This window comes from Cavia porcellus, unplaced genomic scaffold (assembly GCF_034190915.1).
Source record: "Cavia porcellus strain 051 isolate PalLab524CR breed Dunkin Hartley unplaced genomic scaffold, mCavPor4.1 scaffold_25, whole genome shotgun sequence".
Taxonomy (NCBI): Eukaryota; Metazoa; Chordata; class Mammalia; order Rodentia; family Caviidae; genus Cavia; species Cavia porcellus.
In genome coordinates, this window is record NW_026947508.1 from 42701839 (window position 1) to 42729526 (window position 27688).

Genomic DNA, 27688 nt, shown 5'->3' on the forward strand with positions numbered 1-27688 from the left:
CTAAAGAGCTCAGCCCCCATGTGGATCAGCTGCCAAAGGCGTCCCCTGGTTTCACACCCACTCACGCACACTGCCCCACACACCAAGGAGGCAGGCAGGGTTCTGGGCTCACCCAGCTGACTCTGACCTGTTGGGGACTCTCCTGTGTCATGTTGGGGGTTCTGGGGTCGGGGTGCTCCAGGCTCTGGGGCTGACGACTGCCTGAGCCTTTCAGCCTTCGAATAAGACCTTGTTTCCACCAACTCTTGTGGCCTGAGCCTTCGCGTTTTGGGAAACAGCAAGAAAACATCCTCTTGGTTGTTGAGTCTCTCTACCAGTAACTGTAGGCATCCAGCCTTGAGAGTTCTAGGTTCTGTTAGGCGCATTGTCAAAGAAGTGAGGTCACTTCCTAGTGTTCCCCTCCCCTACCTGCTCCTCCCATGTCCCCTACAAAAGATGGATGACCCTTCCCAACCTGCTAGTTGCCAAACTGGAAACACTCAAACTCAACACATCCTGCACTATTATCCTTGTGTAGACCCTGGCTTCTCTTGGGTAGAGACAGCTCTTAAAGAACCAGGCCCTCCTTCTTTGTAGTGAAGAAGGGGCTGTGGTGCTCAGGCCACTGATTAGAATTCTTTTCTGGTGAAGGTTTCAGCTAAAGGCCAGTGTGATGTTTAGGTCTCTGGTAAGGTGCAGAGTGAGGATCAAGGCATGTCCTTGATGTAGGGTTGAACACCTATCACATCAGGTTGGTGTAGGAAACTAGCACCTGGTTAGGTTGACATCTATTATGTATAGTTCAGAGTTAGGATCCTGTGTCATGTGTGATTCATAGGGCTAGATATATTAGGTTTTGTTCCCTGCTAATTTTACTGCTAGTGTTTTTGTTAGTGGCCATGTCATATATTTTTTAATCACCAAGCACATTGTGAAGAAAATTTTATTGGAGTATGAGGAAATGTAATGTTAGGATTTTTAGGGACAGGTGCTGAGGATGTAAGTGGCAGGGTTATTTTAAGGATTCAGGTGAGTTTTGGTGATAGGGTAAGAGTGAGTGTTGGGTTTAGAGTTAGTTCAAGAGTTAGAATGATGATTAAGGTTAGGGTTAGTGTTAGGCTTTAAGAGCATCATCATAGTGTTCAGGATTCAGGTTTAGGTTACCATTGTTGTTAGTAGTTAGGGTTAAGGTTAGGTTAGAGTATTAGAGTCTATTTTCGGTTGGGCTTCAGGTTAGGGTAAGTGTTAGGTTTGAGCCTGTCCTTGGAATTTGTGTGTAATTTCAGTCAGTGTTGGTTTTGAGATTGGGGTTAGTGTTAAGTTTTGGGATTAGGAGCAAATTTTGGGGTTAGAGTTTGCAAATATGTTTGGGGTTTAGGTTTTGCATGAGTGTGGCAGGTCTAAGGATTAAAGTGAGCATAAGGATTATGATGAGGATCAAGGTTAGGATGAGGATTAGATTGTATTTATGATTTAGGGTAAGGATTTAGAGTTAGATTCAGGGTTAATTGTAAGGTTAGAGTTAATGGTTAGCTTTTTCTTTTGAGATATGCTTAGAGTTAACATTACAGTTGGGGTTTTGTTAGAATTAGTGTTTTGAGTCTGCTTCAATGTTTAGGTTTAAGGTTAAGTTTAGAATAATGATCAGGGTTAGCTTTATGCTAGAGGGACAAGGTCAAACTTTACCTTTAAATTTAAGTTTAAGATTATATTAATTGGTTAGTATAAGGATTAAGATTAGCATATCGATTAGCATATCAGGTAGTCCTAGGTATAGTAGTGAATTTGGCAGTGTACTTTCTTTACAATTAAAAAAAAAAAAAACTTGGAGGGGCTGGGGATTTAGCTCCATGGAATAAGCGCCTGCCTTGTAAGCAGACAGTCATGAGTTCGATCCCCAGTACAGATAAAAAAGGAAAAAAGACAAAAAAAAAAAAAAAACCTGGAAAAAGTTTGACACTGGTTCTTGTAGAAGACTACATGGATTCACCACCTTGCGTACCGAACAGTCACAACAATATTAGTTAAATCAAGTCTTATTTCCATATACTGCTATGTACAGAGCCGGCTATGGTATTGCCTTCACTCTTCAGTTGCCTTTCAGCAGTGCAAATAAGGACAGCTGAACTGATAAGTAATCTTTGAAGTCTGTCCTTCAGTGTCCTGTTTTCTAAAATAGTGCTCTCTGTAAAAGATCTGAGCACAGCAGGATGGCAGAGCCACTCAGTTCCAGGAATGTCAACTGGGTGGGAGCCTCAAAGTAAGAGATTATGTGTCTCCGGGGTATAAATGTTTATTTATCAGAAACAGAAGCACCAGCCTCCTGAATTCATTCATATGCTGTCCCCATTAAGTTATACAGACTGGTCTTTCTGCTTATCACCTTGCATATTGCAAAGATTTGTTTTGTCTACCCCTTCTTCACAAGATAATAAGTTCTGGGAGAGGCCTTGCATCAAGGCCTTTGCACATCCACATTGAGTTGGATTTAGGACCCCTTGACTGCCCTTATCTTTGCATATGTGTTGGTGTCATCACTCTAGCTGTGGGTTGCATTGGAAGTGGTTGATTGAATTAACTTGCCAAAATGCCAATGTCTGAATAGGATTACAAATATAACTTTTTAGATTGAGAGGAAGACTGGAAAAGGATTACAATATTTGATATTGAGATTACATTAGGTTTTTACATGATTTCCTGGTAAAATCCTTATTTAGTTTCACTTTTATTGATATTCATTTTAAGATTTGTAATTTCCTTCTTCTACTAGTGTTGAATTTGGAGGGTGCTTGTGTTTTTAGGACGGTAAATCCTATGTTATCTATTTCAGATGATTTATTTATTCAGTGTGAGCTTTAACAGTCATGAAATTCCCTCTTTCAGTGGTTTTCATTGTGTCCCTTAAGCTTGGAAAGTTGTGCTCCCATTGTCATTTGACTGTGGGAATTTTAAAGGTTTTTCCCTGGCATTTTCTTGGACTGCTTGATTGTTCAAGAGTGTATCGATTAATCTTCATATACTTGCATCATATCTGTGGTTAACTTTGTTGTTAACTTCTGGTTTTATTCAGGTGTGATCCATTAACATTCAGGGTGTTTTTGCAATTTATTTGTGTTGATTTTACTATGTTTTATGGTCATAGATGTTTATACCAGAAAGTTCATTGTGCTTCTGAGAAAAATGTGTATTCTACTTTTGGGTAAAACACTGTAGATATGTGCCAAGTCCCTTTGTTTCATGGCACCAAGGTGAGTTGGTATTTTGTTTTGGGAGCAGTTGAAAGTGAAAATTGAACAGGCATGCAGGGCTGCCACATGGCCTGCCCAATCTGAGATCAAAGAGATGCTTCAAAGGGTAAGATAAGGTCACAGCTGAGGACACCTGGCTCCACCTCCAATTCACTAAAGACTGTAGCTGCAGGCATTTCACTCCTGTACTGAAATGCAACATGGGGAGCTTCTCATAAAATAGTTATCTTAATTTAAACAAAATTTATTATTTGGTAACGTCCTTAAACCACTCCCAAGTTCTGTTCAGTTTCCTGGGTTTTCACTCTAAACTCCTTCATTAGGTACTAATTAAATATGCCTGCCCAGAGACATTCCTTGTCTTAGCCAGCAGAGTCTCAAGCACTGCAGAGGGCTTTGCTCCTCCTGGAGCCCTAAAATCATACCACTTATGTCATTTATTTAAGCCTGCACAGTAGACTTTTTTGGGAGTTTGAGGAACTAGGCCAGATCCCTGCTAGGCATTGTCTCCTTTCTCCATTTTCCTTATGCTGCTGTGCTCAGCACCAAAATGAGTGAATGTGGCCATGTGACTCCAAGACTTTTAAATGGTTGCTGTGTGCCAGATTCGACTCCAGGACTTTGCTGTCTGAGATAATTCAGATTCTGGGGGAATAATAATTGTGGTATTTAGGACCCTGTGCCTCAACTGCGTCCTAGCTTCCCATTTTGCAGGGTGACCTGAGTAACCTGCTTAACCTCTCCACATTTCTTCCCCGTTTCTCTGCTTTTATGATTATGATTTGTCCATCAAAAATGATGCCAATGTCACATTCTGCACAGCTCTCAATGTTCTGGGGGCAAGGATGTGAAAGGATGGAGAAATAAATATAAGAGACAATGTATAGAAAGCTAAAGTCAGGTGGAGCCCTCTCTTTGGATAGGAGACAAGGAACTGCTCAACCATTGCGATGCTTTTATGCATGTATTTCTCCTGAGGCACCCCTTTGCTTAATTAGCTTGCCTCTCATGCCCCATGTTCTTGGGACTGAAATACCTTTTTGCTTGGTAGATTCCATGTCTTCAGGGCATTCTTTGGGTGCTTTGTGCTCTCAGCTCCACATGTATGAACTATCACTAGCCCAGCCACTCCTGACATCTCCCCTTTTCTGCTTTTATAGTTGCCGTCAGTATGTGTTCACTAGAAGTTGGAGGAACTGTGTTTGGAGGACTCTGCTGAACTGTTTTTTCTTTATGGTGACACTTTTCCAAGGGATGTTTAAAAGCAAGTCAAAGTGAGATATGTATTCATTAAAATTATTTTCTTGCTATCTGTCAAGGCCAGAATTGCCTGAAAACCATGTACAGCACCTCTTAGTACTTCTATAAGTGTCAGTTTTCTGAGGAATCATGTCCGTTGCTTGAGCAAGTTGTTTCTATGACAGCTTAGGAGATTCTTCTCTCATGGTGTCTCTCCATAGGCACAGTATACACCATTGATCACTTTCACCTGTGCGGCCTCAAACTCCTTGAAGACCAGAGTCTCATTGAGATGTCCCAGCAGAGGGACCTCACTGATATCCAAGGGCTCAAGCCAAAATATTGGCTATCCTCTTAGCCCATGTATCCTTCTCAAGTTTTGGCCTTCAACCCTCAGTTATTGAACATGCAGAAGAGAAGATCGTGATATAACGTTGTAATAGGTTCAGTGAGGTTAATATACAAAATAGAACTACTGTTTTCTATCAACTATGGATGTCCTAGTATTTAAATTGTTACAGAATATTAACAGATAGCAGTCACATATTTTACACAGAAATTTAAAAATCAAAAGTCATAAATAATCTTGCAGTATCACAATCATGATGACACTTTGTAATACACTTAAGTTTTCATTTTGACATAGTACAACATTTTTAGTCAATCACCTCTTGCACATGAGAAGCTTTTTTTTTTAACCTAATTTGCTGTACCTTTGTGGGACGTCATCACACAAATTTTGGTAACGGTAGATGTATGAATCTGAAACAAAAAATCTATCACTAACCCGTCCCAATTCCATGCTTTGGAAGATCTGTGCATTTGCTGGCAAGAAGACCTTCAATATACTTTCAACATGGCTTTGTTCTGTCTTGTTTTGTTAGATTTTATCCTGTCACATGGTAGGACCAGCAATTTTTAATGTAATGGGATATATTATGGAATCATGGTTTCCTATTGTATTGCTTTGATGTCTTATAGTGTTTTAATCCATTGGTTTGATTGGTTTTATTCTGCTTTTTTATTTTATTATGTGTGGTGGTATAAACAGCTAATTTGAAGAAAACAGACATTCTGATAGCTATTGATGATTTACTATCATCTTGTTTTGAAGTCCTACCATGCTTTTGTTCTTCTGTTTTGATTGCTTCTATCCTGTTGTGTTTTATTTCATTTTATTAAATGTGATGGTATAGACAATTTTTTACAGAAAATAAGATGTTATATAGCCATTGTTAATTTTCTGTTATTTGGCTTTGAAGTTCTGTGCTTTCACTCTCTCAAATGGTTTTATATTATTTTGCTGTGTTTGGTATTAATGTGAGTGAAGATATGCTCAAGTATTTCCAAGAAAACAGACATTATGCTAGCTATTGTTGATGTCCAGTTGTCTTGTTGTGAAGTGCTGTGTTGATTGCATTGTTCTGTTCTCATTTGCTCTGTTCCGTTTGCTTTTTTTATATTCTCTTTAAAATAATACATTTTTTTAAAAAGAAAAGAATAGCAACTTTGGTCTCTGTGAAATGAATTACTCTAGTCCAAGCTAAGTTAGACCACTAATTGCATTGTGCCACATGCCAGGACCCTGTCAGCTGGCCTTAATAATCCTACCTGGAGAGTGGGTAGCATCTTGAGACTTTAGAGCAAATAACTCTCTTTTCTTACTGCAAATAAAGAACTGTCCCAAATATCTTTTACTCTTCTGCTAAGAAGTAACTTACAAAAGGGAAAAAAAATGCACTGATCCTCAAGTGTCAGTATTTTCTAAGAAACAAATCAGAGTGACCTCACGTAGCTTTGCAGAGAGATATTGGGCTTTGTAGTCTGAACTGGTTCATGAGAAAAACAGGTTAAGACTAACATGGTGACTCTGAAACAGAGTTACATACATGTTTCTGACCTTTGATTCCCTAAACACCTAGAATACTATAGAAGCACTGGGCTTCTGTCTATAGAATACAATGAATGGCCAAAATGAACCAAACTGTAACAAACAGTAACAGGCCAAACTGTAACCCAGAAACAGGCTCTTTGAAGGGAGTAAGGCACAAGATTCAATATATCTTGGTACAGAAAGACAGAGCACAGAAAGCCCATTTTTGGGGAACAAAGAGAAGAGGAGGGTTTGTAGGGTAGGTAAGGACACAAGTTTAGCTATTGTTGAAGGGTGTCTGGACAGGGATGTGGTATGAGGAGGTCTGAGCAACTATCAGTGGTCAGATTCTTAAAGCCTCTTGTGCATCAGTGGTGAATCTTCTCAGAGTTTCTGATGCAAATATATGGATGTTATCAGATGTGCTGGCACTGGAAAGATTGTGTGCTCTACCTTATCTCTGCTTTACAGCATTCTGTCCTGGATTTCTGAAGGCAGCAGTGCTGCTAGGTTGTGGTTTTGCTGGGAACAATCTGGGTGTTGAAAAACAGCTTGGGTGCTGGGAAAGCCATGTCCCCATCAAGCGTGACACAGTCGAGCCACTTCTTGCTAAGTACAGCTTGCCAAGGGATATCATGAGTCGGGCTTGTCCATGTCCCAGTAATTCTCAGCTGATAAATTTTACCTTCCACTTCAGAACTGTATTCTCTGTTACTCATGGTTTATATCCATTTTTAGAATTCTATCATTAGAGGATTTGTAGGGACACATAACTTTTTAGCAGCAGCAGCCTGTAGTGGATTGGTAAATAGTGGTCAGCTTAAAACAGCAGCTGAACTGAATCAGGAAGGTGCTAAGAGTGGATGGCCCACTTGAGGACTGTTGTCAGCACAAAAACGAGACCTGAAGAGAAAGAGTAGCACCACGGGTTTTCCAAAGTGTTGCTGTTGTTGTTGTTTAGAACCATAAGTCCTGCTGGAGAAGCTTGTCATGATGGCTCCCCTGACGTGACTTTGGCTACCATCATCAGAGGAGGTCTGGACTTGTCCCTGAGAATGGCTGCAGTTCATGTTGGTGGAGCTCTGGGCCTTACTTTGAACATTGCTTCCTGGCCCCAGAGGGGAAGATGTGTGCTGCTTAATCTTAGGAGCAGTCTGTCACGCTGGCTTCCTGATATGTACTCAGCTGTTCTCATGGTCAGAGGAGCTCCCGACCCCATCGTCACTGAGGGTGGCTGCCATAGTTTTTGGGAGAGCCCTGGTCCTTACTGTGAACATCACTTCTTGGCTCCACTGCAGAACGCTCCACCTACTGGCAGGGATCCTTCAGCCCGCTGCCATAGACTTTCTAAGCTTCCACTGCTGGCCTTTTCCTTCCCAGTGCAGATCTGTGAAACAGACTTGCATGAGTCATTTTCGGGCTCTAGGTCTTCAGCTGAACTCACGCAGGTTATTGCTGTGGGACCAGGTCCTCAGCTGGATTTTTTAAGTCCTTAGAGATGTGGAAAGTTTTCTTGCACTTTCTATTTGACTACTTGTGTGACTATTACGAATAATACTACAAATTGTGTTTCCTGTAAGTAATTTTTGTCCTTCCAACCTCTGACTACAACACTGCCTAAGTCTTGACAGGTTCTCATTTTTTAAAATTTCACTGTTTATCTAATTTAAATACTTGGAAATTATTTTCCAAATGTTCTTCTCTCGTTGAAAATGAATGTAGTTTAACTTTAAGAAGAAGAAAGTGGAATTTAATCAGGAATATAGAAAAGATGATATTCAGTAATTCTGTGAAAAAAGAAAACTAAATAATATTTCTGTGAAAAAAAAAAAAGGAGAAAACTCTTAATGATATTCACAGGGCTAATTTTCAGGACTATAGCTATCAGTTAGAAAACAAACTCCCCAAGTCTTTCCCACAGTCATCATGATGTCAAAGAAAGACGGGGAAAATAAATATGTGATAAATAACTACACCAACGGAAGCCTGCCTGGTGATTTGTCATTTATTTATTTCCCATATCATTGCACAGCACGGAACATAGCAGCAACAGAGTCTCCTTGGATTTTATAAGCTGCAAATATACTTGAGTAAATGAGATTCATAGTGTGTAAAATTGCTGTTTTCTTTCTGCACAGATGCTGGTTTAGAATCAGCAAGAGAAGAAGCTCCACTGACAGGCAGCAGGTGGAGGTTCCGGGGAGCAGAGTGTCTCCTCCTTGACTGCAGGGAGGTGCTACTGTGCACTGCTGTGTGAGCACTGCTTGCCGGCAGTGAGGCCACCATTTGAAAGGCCTGAAGGAATGTTTCTATGGATTCCAGAGTGCAAGTGAGTGATCAGGTCTGTATATAACAATTCAGTGCAAGGCTTTTACCTTCTCCTTAAACCTTGATTTAAGGATTCCTTTGGCTTTGACTCCATAATGTCTTAGTAAAGTTTTCACATAGAATAGTAGAGAAATCAGAGGAAAATTACAGTAGTAACAGTGTTTTAATCTTGATGGTCACCATGGCAGGTGTTTCAAGTTATCCACACTTGAAGTCCTGATGACACAGGTAGTCAGTATAACTATTAATTAAAATATTGTTACCAATATTTTAAAATTGTATTTTTAAAAGTAGCATTTCTAAAATAATTTATTGATGTACAGTTGACTGTATTATATTTAAGAGGAATAATTTGTTTTTTATGTATGCGTACACCCATGAAATTATCACAGCAGTCCCTAACAAAGGTACCAATGCCTCCACAATGAATCTTCATGTATATTTGCAAGTGCTCTTTCTTCTCCTTTCTCCTATGCCCAGGCAACCACTTAATTGCTTTCATAAAGATTATTTGCATTTTCTAGAATTTTACATCCATGAAATCATATTGAAAGAATAATTTTTATCTGACTCTTTTAACTCAGTATAATTCTTTTATCTTCATACAGGTTGTGTATAAATTTGGTTTTTATTATGATGTATATTATATTTTGTAGAAAGTCACAACTTGCTTATTGACTTCTTTGGTTCCTGGGTTATTCTGATTATTGCCTTTTATAAATAAAGTTACTATGACTATCCTGGTGCAAATTTTTTGTACTTTTATTAAGATACTCATCATCTGAACATGGTGGTATTTTTGTGGTTTTGTTAGGTGATGAATTGACCCCGTGCATCAACTTATACATGTCTCTGACATTGTGGTAGAGTTATCAGGTTAAATTTAGAATATTAAGTTAAACTTGAATTTCAAATACATCATGAATTTTATTTAATTACCAAGGACTAAACCTAAGGCTTTTTCTTTGAGCTACATCTCCTGCCCTTTTCAGATTTTGTTTTACTTCAATTTTGAGGCAGGGTCTGGAGAAGTAACTAAATTGCCCAAGCTGGGTTCAAACTTCTTACCTTCTGCCTCAGCCTCCCAGGGAGCTGACATTGTACGCACAAGTCTTCAGGCCCAGCTTGAATACCGTATTACTGTAAATACGTTATTTGTAATATAGGTCTAATAGTTTTACAATTTTTGTTACTTATTTGGAACTTAAATACTCACTATATTTTTATTTGTTATTAGATCTGCTTGCTAGCATTTTGAGAGTTTTCGTGTTTTTTTTTAGTCTATTCTGTGCTGATATAACAAAATATCTTCTTATTGGATTTTAATATTTGTAGTAGTATAAACAAAATTTTTTATGGAAAAGGAGATAATATATTAGCCATTGTTCATTTCTGTTATTTGGTTTTGAATGCCCTGTAATACTTTCATTATCTTTAATGGTTTTACACTAGTTTTTTATGTTTGATACTATTGTATGTGAAGGTATGCTCAATTATTTCAAAGAAAGAGACATTATGATAGCTACTGTTAATATTGGATTGTCTTGTCGTGAACTACTGTGTTGCTTACATTGTTCTGATCTGTTTGTTCTGTCCTCTTTTGTCTTAATCTCTTTAAAATATAAAAAGAATCTGAGGCTGAGTGCCCTATTAAGAAAAAAAGCAAAACAAAATACAGAAGTTTAAGAAACAAAAAAGGAAAAGCTCTTAACTCACGGTTCTGGAAGTCTAAGAGTGTGTGACTGATACCTGTTCAGCTATGGTCAGGGCCTCTTGGTAAATGGCATCACATAGTAGGAATGTGTTCAAAAGTGGCCAGAAGAGAGCCAAATGTTCAGAGTAATCTTGCATTACCCAGAAAAACTCACTCTTGTGGTAAATAATGTATTTCCATGAGACCTAACACTTCTTCAAAATCTGTTACTAAATTATTTAAAAAAGATTGTGAATGGAAAGACATTTACCTGCTCATGAGCACAGAGACTGCATGGCAAATCATTTCTTTAAATTCCCACCACCTTTCCATATTGTTATGTAGGAATCAAATTTCAACATGAGTTTTGATGGGGACAAATTACATCCAAAATATATCTGTGTTCATAACTGATCTTGATGCGTTTTCATAAGAGATACTGATCTGTGTTTGGTATTTTTGTCATGACATCCTTGTCCTGATGGCATAAGGGCACTATTGCTCTCATGGAATCTGCTATAAATGTTTCCTCTCTTTCCGATTTTGGAAAGATTGTGTACCAAACTGGTGTTAATCCTTCTTTAGATGTTTAGTGAAAATTGCCAGTGTATTTTTCAGGGCAAGTTTCTGATTATTACTGCAGTTTCTACTAATGTAGGCTTTCGTGTGATTCCTATAGAGTCTGTTTTGGTAGTTTTCATTTTTCCAATCACCTGCCTACTTTAAGTTCTCCAATTTGTTGACGTGTGTCCCAGTTTTTTCATATGAATACAGATCTTAATTTCCACAATAATTTTGGATATCTTTCACATGCTTATTTGGCACCCATATATCCTCTTTAATGATGATTCTGTGAAAGTACATTTTGAGTTTCTTTTTTCTTTCTTCTTTTTCCTTGTATTTCTTTTTATTCTTGATTTAAGGAGTTTTGAAAATCCTTTTTTGGAATATTAATACATAAACATTTTCTAGAATTTGAATCTTTTCTTTCTTTACATGATCTCTTTTGTATAACAGGTTTCCTTTTTATTAAAGTCCAATTTGTTACTTTAAAAAATTTTATGGATTGTTCTTTAAGTGTCATGTCTAAGACCTTTTTGCCTAATCAGTAAGTTTTCTTTTTATATTTTCTCTTAAAAGTTTTACACATATACGTCTGCATACAATTATTCATTTTGATAGTTTTTAAATCACAAAATTTGTATTCTACTTTTTGTATATGAATATTTAATTTTTCTAGTATTACTTTTCAAAAGACTATTATTTTTAACTTGGATATTTTTACTACACTTGGGCAAAACATTGTCATACTGAGGTCATCTTCTGTCTATTCATTCTGGTTCATTTACATATCTATCTGTCTACCTTTTGCCAATTCCATGTTATTTTGATTATTATAGGTTTATAATAAGTCTTTCTAATCATAGCTTTATAATAAGGATTTCTGATTTTCTAGATTTGTCCTGGCTAGTATAGTCATGAATTCATATGTAAATTTTAGTATACTTTTTTGAGAGCTAAACTTTTCTGGTGTCTAAGACTATTTTGTACAACTACAACAAATCCCACAGACTAGGTAATTTCTAAAGAATAGAAATTTATTTCTGGAGGCTGGAATTCCAACATAGGAAATAAGCTTTCAATTTGTCCCAGTTCAAAATATAAGAAGAATCAAGATACATCATATACAGATAACATTCGCTGTAATGAATGTTGTCATTGCATTAATTTAAATTGTACCAATAAACTTAAATTTAAAAGCATGCATAGTAATTTTTTCTCTTAATGTCTCTTAATGTCTCTATTAGATTAAGGAGGATTCCTTCGGTTTCTAGTCTTGGGGGACGCCCCAAGGTTCCCCTGAGGAACAGCAGGAGCAACCTGCCTACGCGAACGTAGCTGTGTAATGGCTACACTAGTTCATGGTGAGACTTCATCCTGAAATAATATTGAATTTATTGAATTTTTTTTGTATCAATTGAACTTATAATCAGTTTTTATGTTAGAATATTTACATGTATTGATTTTCCAATGTGGAATTTAATCAAATTCATTTATTCATAATATAGCATCATTCTATATTGTGCTGGATTTAATTTATTAATATTTAGCTTATACTTTTCCCATCTATCTTCATGTGGGTTACCAGACTGATTCTTATTTACTTTCAATGTATTTGTGTAGTTTTAGCATTAAGATTAGCCAAGTCTCATAAAACAAGTTCTAAAGTCTTCCCTGTATTTTACTTTCTGACTACTTTAATTTTTACTAGTGTGTTAGTGAATTACTGGAAGTTCAGTGTACACCAACCTGCGTTAAAGTTTCCAGAGAAATCCAGCATAGCAAAAGGGGCTTTCTTTTTTATACATTTCCATAATTTCTATCAGGTTCTTAAAATTAATAACTGGAGAAAAATTTCTTTGTACTTTCAGTAAAGAGAAGGAAAAATAACCATTTTGATATATGTCTTTTAAAATAAGCCCTGACTTCAAGGGAAACAAGTTTACCAGAATTAATCAATTACAATTTTCTCTTACCTATTGAAGTTAACTCACCTGGGGAAGGAAAAGATCTTCCTGCCCCTCGCTACTCATCAGCAACCACCCACAAGGTGGAAAACATTGAGAAGCACTCATGAATTTCACTACCCAAGAGCACAGGCTCCCTAAAATACTAAAACTTACTGAGAAAATCACAGGGTGCTTCTCGTTCCAACACATTTTATCACCACATCACTTCCTTTTCAGATTTCCCTTTACCCAGTAGTCATGTTTGGCTTTCAAAACCTTTCAACACTTGCTAAAGCACAGACACCATAGATTGAAGAGACATAGCAGACTCAGATATTGAACTTATAGATCAAGAATTTTAAAGTAACTAATAATTCATGTGCTAAGAAATATCATAAAGTGCATAATATGTAAAAACAGATGATGTAAGAAGACAGAAATTCTAAGAAAAATAGAAAAGAAATGTTATAGATCAGAAGTACTGTGTCATAAAACCTTTGACAATTTCATTAGTAGACTAGATAGACCTAGCTCAGGAAAAAATACTTGAGCCTTGGTCTTTTAACCAATAGAAAATTCTGAAACTAAAGTAAAGGGAATAAAGACCAAAAATTTTGAAAAGACAGTCCAAGAACTGAGACAATGGCAATGTGTGTATCAGAAGAAGAAGAAAAAAACACTCAAGGCAATAATAACTATGACTTTCCCTAAATTAATGTCAAACATCACACATAGGATCTGCAAACACTAAGCAGGATAAATTCCCAAAGAAAACAGATCAGAACAAACAAAAGCACTGTACCTAAGTATGCAACCTACAAGTGATGACACTTGTTAGTATATGGCACTGTGGGCTGAACCCAAGACCTCCAGCATGCTAGGAAGTGCCCTGCACAGAGCTGCATCTTCAGCTCTGAATTTAAAATTCTGGAAGCCAGAGGGAAGAAACTCAGCTCATCTATATGGATGTATAGACACAAAATTGCTGTATATCCAAATTTTTAGGACCCATACAAGCAAGAAGAAAGTAATCAATTAAGTATTGACAGAAAAGAACCAAAGAAATGGAATTCTGTAAAACTGTCCATCAGATGTTAAAGAAAAATAAAGACAGTTTATACAAAAAAGCGTAATAATTTCATTAGACTCATCCTCAAAATCGTTAGAAGTCCATTAGAGAGGGTAAAGGACACAGATCAGATCATTGGAGAGACAAATAAGTACTCAGAAAATCATGTAAAACAAAATTTCATTTTTTCTTAGTTGATAATAGATAACAGTTTGTTAAAAAAATAAAAACAACGCATTCCACAATAGTAGATTACCTAAAAGTGAAATGATTCATTGTTCAATTGTTTTATCATTTTTTCATGCCTACATTTTGTAATCTGAACAACTATTTTGAAGATAACAACACACAATATATTAGGCAGTGTTCTCTGTTATTTTGTTTTGAAATTCTGTGTTACTGTTTTTATTCTTTTTCATTTTTAATGTATAAAAGTGGAATGAATGACAGTGATGATAGCAGAGACACGACATAAATACTACTGGGAATAGTTGGTTATTTTGCACTACTTGGAATGCTATGGCATCATGTTTTGCCCATGTTGCAAACAAGACCCCCTTCCTCCTTCATTTTAGGCTCTGGTAATCACCACTCTATATCCTTGTTGTGTGTATTTGACTATGCTAATTTCCTGTATTTCATATGTCATTCTTCTGTAACTGACTGATTTCACTTAATACAATATTCTTCGTTTTCATCTATGTTGTTGCATTTGACAAAATTTTCTTCTAAGTGTTAAATAATACTATATCATATGTAGATGGTATTTTGCTTATTCATTCAATCATTCATTAATGAATGTAGGGTTCTTTCCATGTTTTTGTAACTGTCAATAATGTTGCTGTGAACGAGTCTACACATATCTCATTGAGCCCCTCCAGTCGGTTAATTTACTATAGATCCATCCGAGGAATTTCTTGATTATAAGTAAATATTTTAAAAATGAGTCGCTATATTATTTTCCATAGCAGCCACCCCTTTTCACATTCTCACTAACATCATACAAGACTTTCAGTTTCTCCACACACTTCCCGCAGTTAATTTTACATACTTCCCAACCCATAATAATCACTGTGTATTCAAATAAACAGTTTAGTTCTCATCTACGAAGGACTACATGTGGTAGTTGTTTCCTGAGTCTGGCTGATTTCCCTCATCATTCTATGATTTAGTTCTATTTCATCTTAATGGATTAATAATATTCTACTCTAGATAAATACCACATTTTCATTATCTGCCCATTTATCCACAGGCCGCTAGACAGGTTCTACATACTATCTATTGTTAATAGTGTCATGATAAACACTGGTGTGCAGGTATAACTTTTGTACGCTGATTTTATTTCCTTTGAATTTATACTAAATAATGGGAAAGCTAATTTATATAGTAAGTTTACTTTTAGTCTTTTTGAAGAACCTCCAGCCTGTGCACCATAATAGCTGTGTGAATTATTTTCAAAGTAACAATGTGTAAGAGTTCTATTTTCTCCACAAATTTATCATTGACTTTTTAAAAATAACAAAAACCATTCTAGCTATTGTGAAATCATATTTAGTTTTCATTTTTATTTCAGTTTTCCTTATGGCTAATCGTATCACGCGTTTGTGTATGTTTATTGGCCATTTGTATATCTTCCTTTGAGAATCATCTACTTAGGTAATTTGATCATTTTTAATTGGGTTTATTTTGATTTTTATTACTTTTTTTAATTGCTTATATATTCTGAGCATTAATTCTCTGTCAAAAGAAGTCAGAAAATATTTTTTATTCTGAAGTTTACCTTTTTGCCCTTACTTTACATACTGTACAGAAGCCTTTTACTGTGATGCAATCCCATCTGTCAATTTTTGCTTTCATTTCCTATGTATTTGGGATAATTTCTAGAAAATCATTGCCTGTATGTCTTGGTTACTTTCCTCTCATTGCTGGAACAAAATACCAGACACCCAAAAAAGAAGGAAGAAGAGGTTTATTTGTCTCACTATGGTGGTTTCAGTCCATAATCAGCTGGATCCAAGATATGATAGCATGGCACAGGGGCACACTGCAAGGAAGCTGCCACAAAAGCAGCCAGAGCAAAAGAGGGGGAGATGAGCTTCTTTTCCTCCCATATATTGTATGCAGGCCACCCCTGCCCCCAGCACAGATGCAGCACTCACAAAATCTCTGTGCCCTCCTCTTGCACCAAAAGAGAATATTTATAAAATAAAGACCCTGCTCCCTGCTAAGTCTCTTATACTTTTAAACTTCTCAAGTTGACACAGGGTATCACCAGAACACTATAGCAAGGCATTGTATACATTTTTTTCTGTAGATGAAATGACTTTCATTTACTTCCTATATCAGTTGTCAAGGATGGTATTATCTTACACTTGAGACTAAATCGTTTTAATTTGTACTTATGTCTCTCATGCAAACCAGAAACTCTTGCTATGGGTTTTCATTATATATAGTTTTTCTTCTATCTTTTTATAGATGAGTTAAAACTATTTGAGTAAGTGATTTCTATAGTTGGGTTATTTAAAAGATAGTATAATTCTAATGAAATGAGGTTCTTTGTTGAAAACATTTGGTTACGAAGAGATTATGCTTTACTCCGTAAAGTATGAAGTGGCATTTCCTTATAGATCCTTTCTTGGCGAACTGTTAGCTTCATACATCTCAAATTACTAGTATCAGCATTTAAACACATGCTCTACTTTAGGATATTTTATGTAGAAGAACAATGCAAGTTGGTCTACTATTGAAGATCAGGCCCACAACTTCCCAAAGAAAATGATGAAGGTTTAATTAAAAGAGACCAGGGATATGATTTTAGGGTTCTGCGACGATTAAAACCTTCCAGCAGAATTGGATACTCTCTGGGGATAGAGACAAAGAACTTATTGAGGTGCTCCATATTTATTTGGATTTCAGACAAAGGAAGGAAATACTGAGGAGAGTTTGGGCAGCTGAGCAGGACCATCAGAGTCAGTTCAAAGACTTCTCCAAATAGTAAATTATGCTAATGAGGAGAACTATCTTAACTCCAGGTTAGCATTCATGGCAGGGCAGGGGTGAGATGCTGGAAACTGCAGTCTCTATGTAGTTATTTGGGATTGGAGCCTCAGCTGGGACAAGTGACTCACAGAGGTTCGCTTCCTATGAATCCACCGCCCACCTCCAGACAAGGGGCTTAAGCCTGGGACAGACTCACAAGTAAACATAGAAAGCAAATTGATTGATCATCAATCCTGCTCAGATCTACCTTCTTGTGGTCCCTATTATCCTACAATTACATTGAAAATCAAGTGATGACAATGGAAATTTCCCCTGACTTCCTAGAAAAAGTCTAAGAATATAATGTGACAAAATTTGGTAAGGAAAGAGCTGTCTCCATTAATATTCTACACATGTTTCTTCATTTTAAAAATACCCTGGCAAGCTGAGCATGGTATCTCATGTTATGTCAGCAATCCTGATAATATGGGAAGATACAGGAGGAGAACCACAAATTTGATCCAGTTTAGGCAACTTAGGGAGACCCTATTCCAAAATAAAAATAATACAAGAAGCCACGGATATGGCTCACTGTGAAGTCCTTAGTTCAGTTCTGGTACCACAAACAACAGGACAAAATTATCCCCTCTGCTTTCATTAAGAATGGGTGTGTCAGAACCCATTCCATTAGGGAAAAAATCTTGAACAAAGTATTGTCAACTGCTCTAATCTCTGGTTGTGCATCTTAGTTTTCCCTAACACTGATTATTTACACATTTGTCATCACAAGGAAGATGTGAGCTTTCTCTTTAGGTATTGAAAAAAGCATGATCACTGAGTGAAAACCAGTTTGCAAGCCCACAGGACTGCTGTGAACTCATTACTGGAGGGTAAGAGAAGCCTCCTGCAGGGTCATCTGTATTTTGAGGAATGGCAGCTTCACATATATGACAGAGTGCCTCAGAGATTTCCCTGTTTTATTTTTCATTTACAAGTTTCTATTTTATTAGTACATGCTCACAGTACATAATGTTTGCATTCCTTATGTAGAGCGCTGCATGTGAGTAACACATCGTAATGTGGTTTTATCACCCTTCTTCCCCTTTCTTTATGTCTTCAACCCCGTCCCATTTCAGAGTAGTTTACCTGCCTACTTCCAGTTTTCTGTGTTTATTTTGCTTTTTATTTTTTGGGTTCCTCATATAAGCGAAACAATGCAGTATTTCAGCTTGTATGTCTGGTTTATTTCACTTAACACTATGATCTCGAAGAGCATCCATTTTCTAACAGATGATGCCAGGTTATCTTTATGGCACAGTAGTACTCCACTGTGGAAAATACCACATTGTCTTTACCCATTCACTTGTTGATGGAAATATAGGCCACCTGCAAGATACAGGTATTATGAATTACGCTATGTTTAAATCTTAGAATAATGCTTTTATTTTTCTATTTTATGTTTATGTTTATTTCTCTTTTATGTTGAAAAGAAGAAATTCAGAAAAGAAGGAAAAAAGCAAAAGACATAACAACAACAGCAAACTCAAAACAATAGCAATACAGGTTTTCAAATTAGAATGAAAGAAATTTGACAATGGTTGTTATATTGCATATTGTTCTCTTTTTTTCAAAGAAAGAAAAGAAATTTAGAGAAAATAGAAAAACAGAAAAGAAGGGTTGAATAACACCAAATTAAAAAAATTAACATCATAGAAATGTTGGTGATACATTATTCAGTGTCATCTTAAAAAATAGCTGCCAAGGACACAAAATCAAAGCATAAATATTAGCTAGACATTCAAACATTGACAGTGCAAATCATTCTGTTCAGTATTTCAACAGAAATTCAGTAATACGGTCATCTATCTTACATGGTGAAATATCGTTAAACTCTTTAGAACACTTTTCTTCCCTTTCACTCTCACAATATCTATTGTACTTTTTGAATACCATTTTTATCAGTTTTTATTATTTTTTACACTAAAGACACAATATTACATTTACTAATGTGATTCTATTTATTTCACTGAGATTATTTTCAAGTTGCCTCCACTTACCTATAAAGACCTCAAGATCACCATTTATAGCTAAATAGTTTTCCATTGTGTAACAATACCACATTTTTCATCTGCTCTGCAGTTGATGAGCATTTTGGTTGTTTCCAAGATTTAGCTATCACCAATTATGCTGCTATACATGTAAGTGCACATATATCTCTGTGATAGGACATATTCAATTTTTCTGGGAAAATGCCCAGTAGGGAAATAGTTGGATTGAAGGGAACTTCCAATTCTAGTTTTTTGAGGAATCTCTACACTGATTTTCACAGGGTTCCACTAGTGTGCACTCCCAGCAACAGTGGAGAAGTGTTCCTTTTACCCCACATCTTCACACCATTTGTTATTAACTGATTACTTGATGGCAGTCGTTGTTGCCGGGGTGACACGAAATCTCAATTCTGATTTAATTTGCATTTCTTGAATGACCAATGATAGTGAACATTTGTTAAGATGTTTATTTGCCATTTGTATAACTCCATCTGAGAAATGTGTGTTCATCTCAGATGCCCATTTTGGGAGAGGGCTTAAATTTGGGGGCTTGATGATTTTCAATTCTTTATATGTTCTGGATATTAGCTCTTCATCTGAGGGGTTCTGGCTAAAAACTTTCCCATTCTGTGGACTTCCTTTCACTTTGTTGGTGACTTGTTTTGAAGTGCAAAAACTTTTTAGTAATATGAGATCCCAGTTGTTGATTTTTTGAGGAATTTCCTGTGCAATTTGTGCTTTACTCATGAATTGTGTCCCTAGCCTTATGTCTCCAAGATTTTTACCTCCTTTGTCTTCCACTAGAGTTAGTGTTTCTGCTTTAATATTAAGATCCTTGATCCATTTTGACTTTTGTTTAGTGTATGGTGATAGGCATGGGTCTATTTTCAGTCTTTGGCATGTGGAAAGCCAATTTTCCAACACCATTTATTAAAGAGGCTATTTCCCAGTGAATATGTTTAGCCTGTTTGTCACATATAAGGCGGCTGACCGTCTTTGTAGTAGTGTTTGCATCTTCTCATCTGTTCCATTGATCCTGAGGTCTATTTCTTTGCCAGTACAACGCTGATTTTATTACTTTGGCTATGTAGTATAGTTTCAAGTCAGGAATTGATATGCCTCCTGTCTTGCCTTTGTTGCCAAAAATTGCCTTTGCTATTCTAGGTTTCTTGTTTCTTTCCTATTCTCGGTTTCCGTATGAAATTTTAGAATGTTTTTTTCTCGATCTGCAAGGTATATGGATGGCATTTTGCTTGGGGTTGCATTGAATCTGTATAACAGTTTTGGACGTATGGCCATGTTCACAATGTTGGTTCTTCCTAACCAAGAGAAAGACATATCCTTTCATTTTCTAATATCCTCTTTTAGAGTAATGTAATTTTCAGCATATAAATATTTTACATTATTGGTTACGTTGATTGTTAAGTATTCGACATTCTTTACATGCTACTGTGAAAAGAGATATTTCCATAAATTCTCTCTCAGTGAGATTTTTGTTTGTGTACAAGGATGCTATTGGTTTTTGGGTGTTGATTTTGTATCTGCCTATTCTGCTGAATTTGTTTATTTTCTCTAGTAGTCTTTTAATGGAGTTTTTTGGGTGTCCTATGTAGAGTATCATGTCATATGCAAATAAAAATAATTCAATTTCTCCTTTTCCTATTTTTATTCCTTTTATTTTTCCCTTTTGTCTAATTGCTCTGGCTAGTATTTCTAGAACTATGTTGAATAGGAGTGGTGATAGTGGACATCCTTGTCTTGCTCCTGATTTTCAAGTGAAGGGTTTCAGTTTTTGTCCATTTAGTATAATGTTAGCTGTTTGATTGTTATAAATGACTTTCATGAGATTGAAGTAAATACCATCTATTCCGAGTTTCTGTAGGGTTTCTATCATGAACAGGTGTTGGACTTTATCAAAAGCTTTTTCTGCATCTATTGAGCTGTTTACGTGATTTTTTTTGGGCTCTGTTGATGTGGTGTATTACATTTTTTGATTTGTGTATATTGAACCTTCCCTACATTCCTGGAATAAATCCCTTGGTCATGGTGTATTATCTTCTTCATGATTTGCTGCATTCAATTTGCCAGTATTTTATTGAGAATCTTTGCATCAGTATTCATTAGTGAGATTGGTGTATCTCTCTCCTTTTTGGTTGGATCGTCCTTTGCTTTGCTCTCAGGGTAATACTTGCATCCAAGAATGATTCAGAGAGGACTGCTTTTCTTTCAATTTCATTGAAGAGTTTAAGGAGTGTTGACATTAAATTTTCTCTAAATTTCTTATAGGATTCAGCCTTGCATCCATCAGGACCTGGGCTTTTCTTTGTTGGCATGTTTTCAATCACGTGTTAGATTTGAGTATCTGATATTGTTTTATTGAAAATTGTTATATATTCTTGATTGAGCTTTGGTAGTTCATATGTTTGTAGAAATCTGTCCATTTTCTCTTTGTTTTTCACACTATGTGAATAGAGATTTTCAAAGTAGGTGTTCATGATCTTTTCAACTTCCATGGGCTCTGTAGTAAGTTTCCTCTATTCATTCTTTATTACATGGATTTGAGTTTTTCTTTATCTTTCTAAGGTTGGCTAGAGTTAATCAATTTTGTTTATCATCTCAATAAATCAGCTTTTTGATTCATTAATTCTTTATATATTTAGTTTCAACTTCATTAAATTTTGCTCTAATCTTTACAATTTCCTCTCTTCTCTGAGCTTTGGGTTTGACTTGCTCTTCCTTTTCTAGGAACTTGAGATGTAGCATTAAGAGATTATCTGTGCTCATTCCATTTTCTTGATGTGAATATTTATTTCTGTATATTTTCCTCATAGGACCGTTTCATTGCATCCCATAGGTTACAGTACTTTGTCTCTGCATTTTCATTTTATTGTATTTTTTTATTTCTGTTTTAATTTTATTGTAACCCACTGGTTGCTCAGAAGGTTCTTATTTCATTTCCATGTATTTAGGCAGTTTTTACAGTTTTTTGTCATTGATTTCCCATTTTAGTGCACTATGATCAGATATTATGCATGGAAAAATGTCATTCCCTTTGCATTTACTTAGGAATGTTTTATGAGTTAAAAATATAGTCTGTTTTGGGGAATGTCCCATGTGTAGCTGACAAGAATGTTCATTCTGATGTGATTGTGTGGAACACTTTGTAAACAACCACTAAGTCCATTCATTCACAGGTGTGGTTCTGTTCTGTTATTTCTTTGTTGACTTTTGTCTGGTTGATCTATCTCTTTGTGACAGTGGGGTGTTAAGTTCTCCTATTGCAATTGTGTTCTTGAGTGTTTGTTTTTGCATGTCCATTAGTGTTTGTCGTATATAGTTGGGTGCTCCTGTATTTGGTGCATATATATTTATAATTGTTAGTTCTTCTCTTTTAGTTTTCCACTTACAAGTATGTAGTGGCCTATTTTATTTCTTTTAATAATTTGAGGTCTGCATTTCACTTTGTATGCAAACAGAATAGATACCCCTGCCTTTTTTGGGTTCCTGTTGCATGGAATACTGTTTTCCATCCTTTGACTTTTAGTCTACGAGCTTCTTTTTGGATCAGATGTGTTTCTTGTCCACATCTTATTGTGGGGACCTGTTTCTTAATCCATTCCGTCAGCCTGCTTCTTTTGACAATTGAATGGAGCCCCTTTACATTTATGGATATAATTAATATGTACTGGCTTGACTTTGCCATGTTATGTTCCTCTTACTGGTTTCCCCATTTCCTACCTTGTTTAATTTCTTGTCCAGCCTGGTGGTTTGTTTCTTTTGTTATTCTGGAGATTGTAGTCATTTTTATTTCTTTCTAAATGTCTTTGAATACTCTTTCTAGGACTGGTTTGGTAGACATGCAATTCTTCAGTTGTTCTTTTTTATGGAAGAATCTTGTTTCTCTATTAAATTTGAAATATAGTTTTTCTTTGGTACATCAGTTTGGGTTGAAAGTTGTTTTCTTTTAGGGCTAGAAATACTTCAAGTTCATCTTAATCTGAAGGTTTGTGCTGAGAAATCTGCTGTAATTCGAATAGCCTTTCCTTTATAGGTAAGTTGTGTCATTTCTCTAAAAGTTTGTAGTAACTGTTTTTATGCTCTATGTCTATGTGAAGTCATTATTGGAGTGGTACAAGAAGCCTCCTACAGTAGGATCATTTGCATTTTGAGGAATGGCAGCTTCGTATATATGACAAAGTGCCTCACATATTTTGCTGTTTTGTTTTTCATTTACAAGTTATTTTATTACTACATGCTTGCAATAATGTTTGCATTCCTTATGTAGAGAGCTGCATGTGAGTAACACATCTTAATTTGGTCTTATGACCCTTTTTCTTCCTTTCCCCTTTCTTTATCTCTTCAACCCCGTCCCATTTCAGAGCAGTCTACATCCCTACCTCCTGTTTTCTGTTTTTATTTTGCTTTTTATTATTTGGGTTTCTCATATAATAGAAACAATGCAATATTTCAGCTTGTATGTCTGGTTTATTTCACTTAACACTATGATCTCAAAGAGCATCCATTTTCTAACAGATGACGCCAGGCTATCTTTATGGCACTGTAGTACTCCACTGCGGAAAATACCACATTGTCTTTACCCATATATTTGTTGATAGAAATATAGGCCACCTCCAAGGTACAGTTATTATGAATTATGCTACTTTTTAAATCTTAGAGTAATACTTTTATTTTTCTATTTTATGTTTATGTTTATTTTATGTTTATTTCTATTTTATGTTGAAAAGAAGAAAGTCAGAAAAGAAAAACAAAAAGCAAAAGAATAAACAACAGTAAACTCAAAACAATGCCAATATAGGTTTTCAAAACAGAATGAAAGAAATTTAACAATGATTGTTATATTGCATATTGTTCTCTTTTTTCAAAGAAAAAAAGAAAATTAAAGAAAATAGAAAAACAGAAAAGAAGGGTTGAATAACACCAAATACAAAAAGATTAACATCATAGAAATATTGGTGATACATTATTTATTGTCATCTTAAAAAATAGCTGCCAAAGTCATAAAATAAATGCACCAATACTAGCTAGACAATGAAACACTGACAGTGCAAATCATTCTGTTCAGTATTCCAACAGAAATGCAGTAATACGGCCATCTGTCTTACATGGTGTACATATCATTAAACTCTTTAGAACTCTTTTCTTCCCTTTCACTCTCATGGCATCTATTATACTTTTTGAATCCCATTTTTATCAGTTTTTATTACTTTTTACATTAAAGAGACAATGTTATGTTTACTAATGTGATTCTATTTATTTCACTGAGATTATTTTCAAGTTGCCTCCATTTACCTATAAAGACCTCAAGATCACCATTTATAGCTAAATAGTATTCCACTGTGTAACAATACCACGTTTTTTTCATCTACTCTGCAGTTGATGGGCATTTTGGTTGCTCCCAAGATTTAGCTACCACAAATTGTGCTGGTATACGTGTAAGTGCACATATATCTCTGTGATAGGACCTATTTTAATTTTTCTGGGAAAATGCCCAGTAAGGAAGTATTGGATTGAATGGAACTTCCACTTCTAGTTTTTTGAGGAATCTCCATACTGCTTTTCACAGGGTTGCACTAGTCTGCACTCCCGTCAGCAGTGGAGCAGTGTTCCTTTTACCCCACCTCTTCACCAACATTTGTTATCAGCTGTTTTCTTGATGGCAGCCATTGTTTCTGGGATGACATGAAATCTCAATGCTGGTTTAATTTTCATTTCTTGAATGATCAGTGATGGTGAACATTGTTAAAGATATTCATTTGCCATTTGTATAACTTCATCTGAGAAATGTGTGTTCATCTCAGATGCCCAATTTGGGAGAGGGCCTTTGAACTTGGGGGCTTGATGATTTTCAGTTTGTTATATATTCTGGATATTAGCTCTTCATCTGAGGGGTTCTGGCTAAAAACTTTCCCATTTTGTGGGCTTCCTTTTCACTTGGTTGGTGACTTCTTTTGAAGTGCAAAAACTTTTTAGTAATATGAGATCCCAGTTGTTGATTCTTTGAAGTATTTCCTGTGCAATTTGTGCTTTATTCATGAATTCTGTCCCTACCCACATGTCTCCAAGATTTTTACCTACCTTGTCTTCCAGTAGAGTTAGTGTTTCTGCTTTAATATTAAGATCCTTGATCCATCTGGACTTTTCTTTAGTGTATGGTGATAGGCATGGGTCTATTTTCAGTCTTTGGCATGTGGAAAGCCAGTCTTTCCAACACCATTTATTAAAGAGACTATCTTTAATAGCCTGTGAATATGTTTAGCCTGTTTGTCACATGTAAGGTGGCTGAGTGTCTTCGTAGTAGTGTTTTCATCTTGTAATCTGTTCCATTGATCCTGAGGTCTATTTCTTTGCTAGTATCATGCTGATTTTATTACTGTGGCTTTGTAGTATAGTTTCAAGTCAGGAATTGATATGCCTCCTGTCTTGCCTTTGTTGCCCAGAATTGCCTTTGCTATTCTAGGTTTCTTGTGTCTTTCCTATTCTAGTTTCCCATATGAATTTTAAGAATATTTTTTCTAGATCTGCAAGGTATATTGATGGCATTTTGCTTGGGGTTGCATTGAATCTGTATAACAGTTTTGGAAGTATAGCCATTTTCACAATGTTGTTTCTTTCTAGCTAAGAGTAAGAAACATCCTTTCATTTTCTAATATCCTCTTCAGTCTCCTTTTTTAGAGTAGTGTAATTTTCAGCATATAGATATTTTACATTCTTGGTTACGTTGATTCTTAAGTATTGGATTTTCTTTACATGCTACTGTGAAAAGAGATATTTCCATAAATTCTCTCTCAGTGAGTTTTTTGTTTGTGTACAAGGATGCTATTGATTTTTGAGTGTTGATTTTGTATCTGCCTATTCTTCTGAATTTGTTTATTTTCTCTAGTAGTCTTTTAATGGAGTTTTTTGGGTGTCCTATGTAGAGTATCATGTCATTTGCAAATAATGATAATTCAATTTCTCCTTTTCCTATTTTTATTCCTTTTATTTCTCCATCTTGTCTGACTGTTCTGGCTTGTACTTCTAGAACTATGTTGAATAAGAGTGGTGATAGGGGACATCCTTGTCTTGTTCCTGATTTTTGAGTGAAGCCTTTCAGTTTTTGTCCATTTAGTATAATGTTAGCTGTTTGATTGCCATAAATGGCCTTTATGAGATTGAGGTACATACCATCTATTCTGAGTTTATGTAGGGTTTCTATCATGAACAAGTGTTGGGCTTTATCAAAAGCTTTTTCTGCATCTATTGAGCTGTTCGTGTGATTTTTGTTTTTGGCTGTGTTAATGTGGTGTATTACATTTATTGATTTGTGTATGTTGAACCTTCCCTGTATTCCTGGAATAAATCCCTTGGTCATGGTGTATTATCTTCTTGATGATTTGCTGCATTAAATTTGCCAGTATATTATTGAGAATCTTTGCATCAGTATTCATTAGTTAGATTGGTCTATCTTTCTTCCTTTGGTTGGGTCTTTCTCTGGCTTTGGTATCAGGATAATATGTGCCTCTTAGAATGATTCAGGGAGGACTTCTTTTCTTTCAATTTCATTGAAGAGTTTAAAGAGTGTTGACATTAAATTTTCTCTAAATTTCTTATAGCATTCAGCCTTGAATCCATCAGGACCTGGACTTTTCTTTGTTGGCAAGTTTTCAATCACGTTTTACATTTCAGTAGCTGATATTGGGTTATTGAAAATTGTTATACATTCTTGATTGAGCTTTGCAGTTCATATGTTTCTATAAACCTGTCCATTTCCATTGTGTTTTTCACACTACGTGAGTAGAGATTTTCAAAGTAGGTGTTCATGATCTTTTCAACTTCCATGTGGATCTACAGTAATTTTTCTCTATTCATTCTTTATTACATGGATTTGAGTTTTTTCTTTTTCTTTATAAGGTTGGCTAGAGTTAATCAATTTTATCATCTCAATAAACCAGCTCTTTGATTCATTCTTTGTATATTTGCTTTCAATTTCATTAATTTTTGCTCTAATCTTTACAATTTCCTCTCTTCTCTGAGCTTTGGGTTTGACTTGCTCTTCCTTTTCTAGGACCTTGAGATGTAGCATTAGGAGATTATCTCTGCTCATTCCGTTTTCTAGATGTGACTATTTATTGCTATATATCTTCCTTTTAGGACCGCTTTCATTGCATCCCATATGTTAAAGTATATTGTGTCTTCATTTTCATTGCATTGTAGGTATTGTTTTATTACTTATTTATTTTATCTCTTTCTATATGTCTTTCAATATTCTTTCTATGGTTGGTTTGGTAGATATACATTCCTTCAGTTGTTCTTTGTTATGGAAGAATCTTGTTTCTCTATTAAATTTGAAATATAGTTTTTCTGGGTACATCAGTTTGGGTTGAAAGTTGTTTTGTTTTAGGGCTAGAAATACTTCACTCCAAGTTCATCTTAACCTGAAGGTTTGTGCTGAGAAGTCTGCTGTAATTCGAATAGCCTTTCCTTGATAGGTGAGTTGTGCCATTTCTCTAAAAGTTTTTAGTAACTGTTTTTATGCTCTATGTCTGGGATCTTAATCAATATATATCTGGGTATGGATTTATGTTGGTTATGACTGTTTGGCATTCTATATGATTTTATACCTTATTCTGTAGATTTTATACCTTATTCTGTAGTTTTCACTGCTCTCCTGGACATTTTCCTATTCATCTTTCTCTGTGAAGTCGCATGTTGTGAACAAAAC

General features: G+C 35.7%; 1 protein-coding gene across 9 annotated transcripts in view; it reads left to right on the forward strand.

The window, feature by feature from the left end:
* The window catches only part of LOC100722197 (sodium/glucose cotransporter 4), a 239976-nt gene that overhangs the window by 105457 nt on the left and 106831 nt on the right, over positions 1–27688 (forward strand). For 4 of the 9 annotated variants that reach the window (XR_010043175.1, XR_010043176.1, XR_010043177.1 and 1 more), the window contains exons 19-20: positions 8478–8680; positions 12169–12285. Coding sequence is in view for 2 of the 9 variants with exons in the window: in XM_063236457.1 (XP_063092527.1) it covers positions 8478–8596 (119 nt within the window). In the remaining 7 variants the exon portion in view is untranslated. Of the gene's footprint in view, positions 1–8477; positions 9418–12168; positions 12286–27688 lie in introns of those variants that run through there. The other 5 variants (XM_063236457.1, XM_063236466.1, XR_010043180.1 and 2 more) reach the window with 4 other exon arrangements.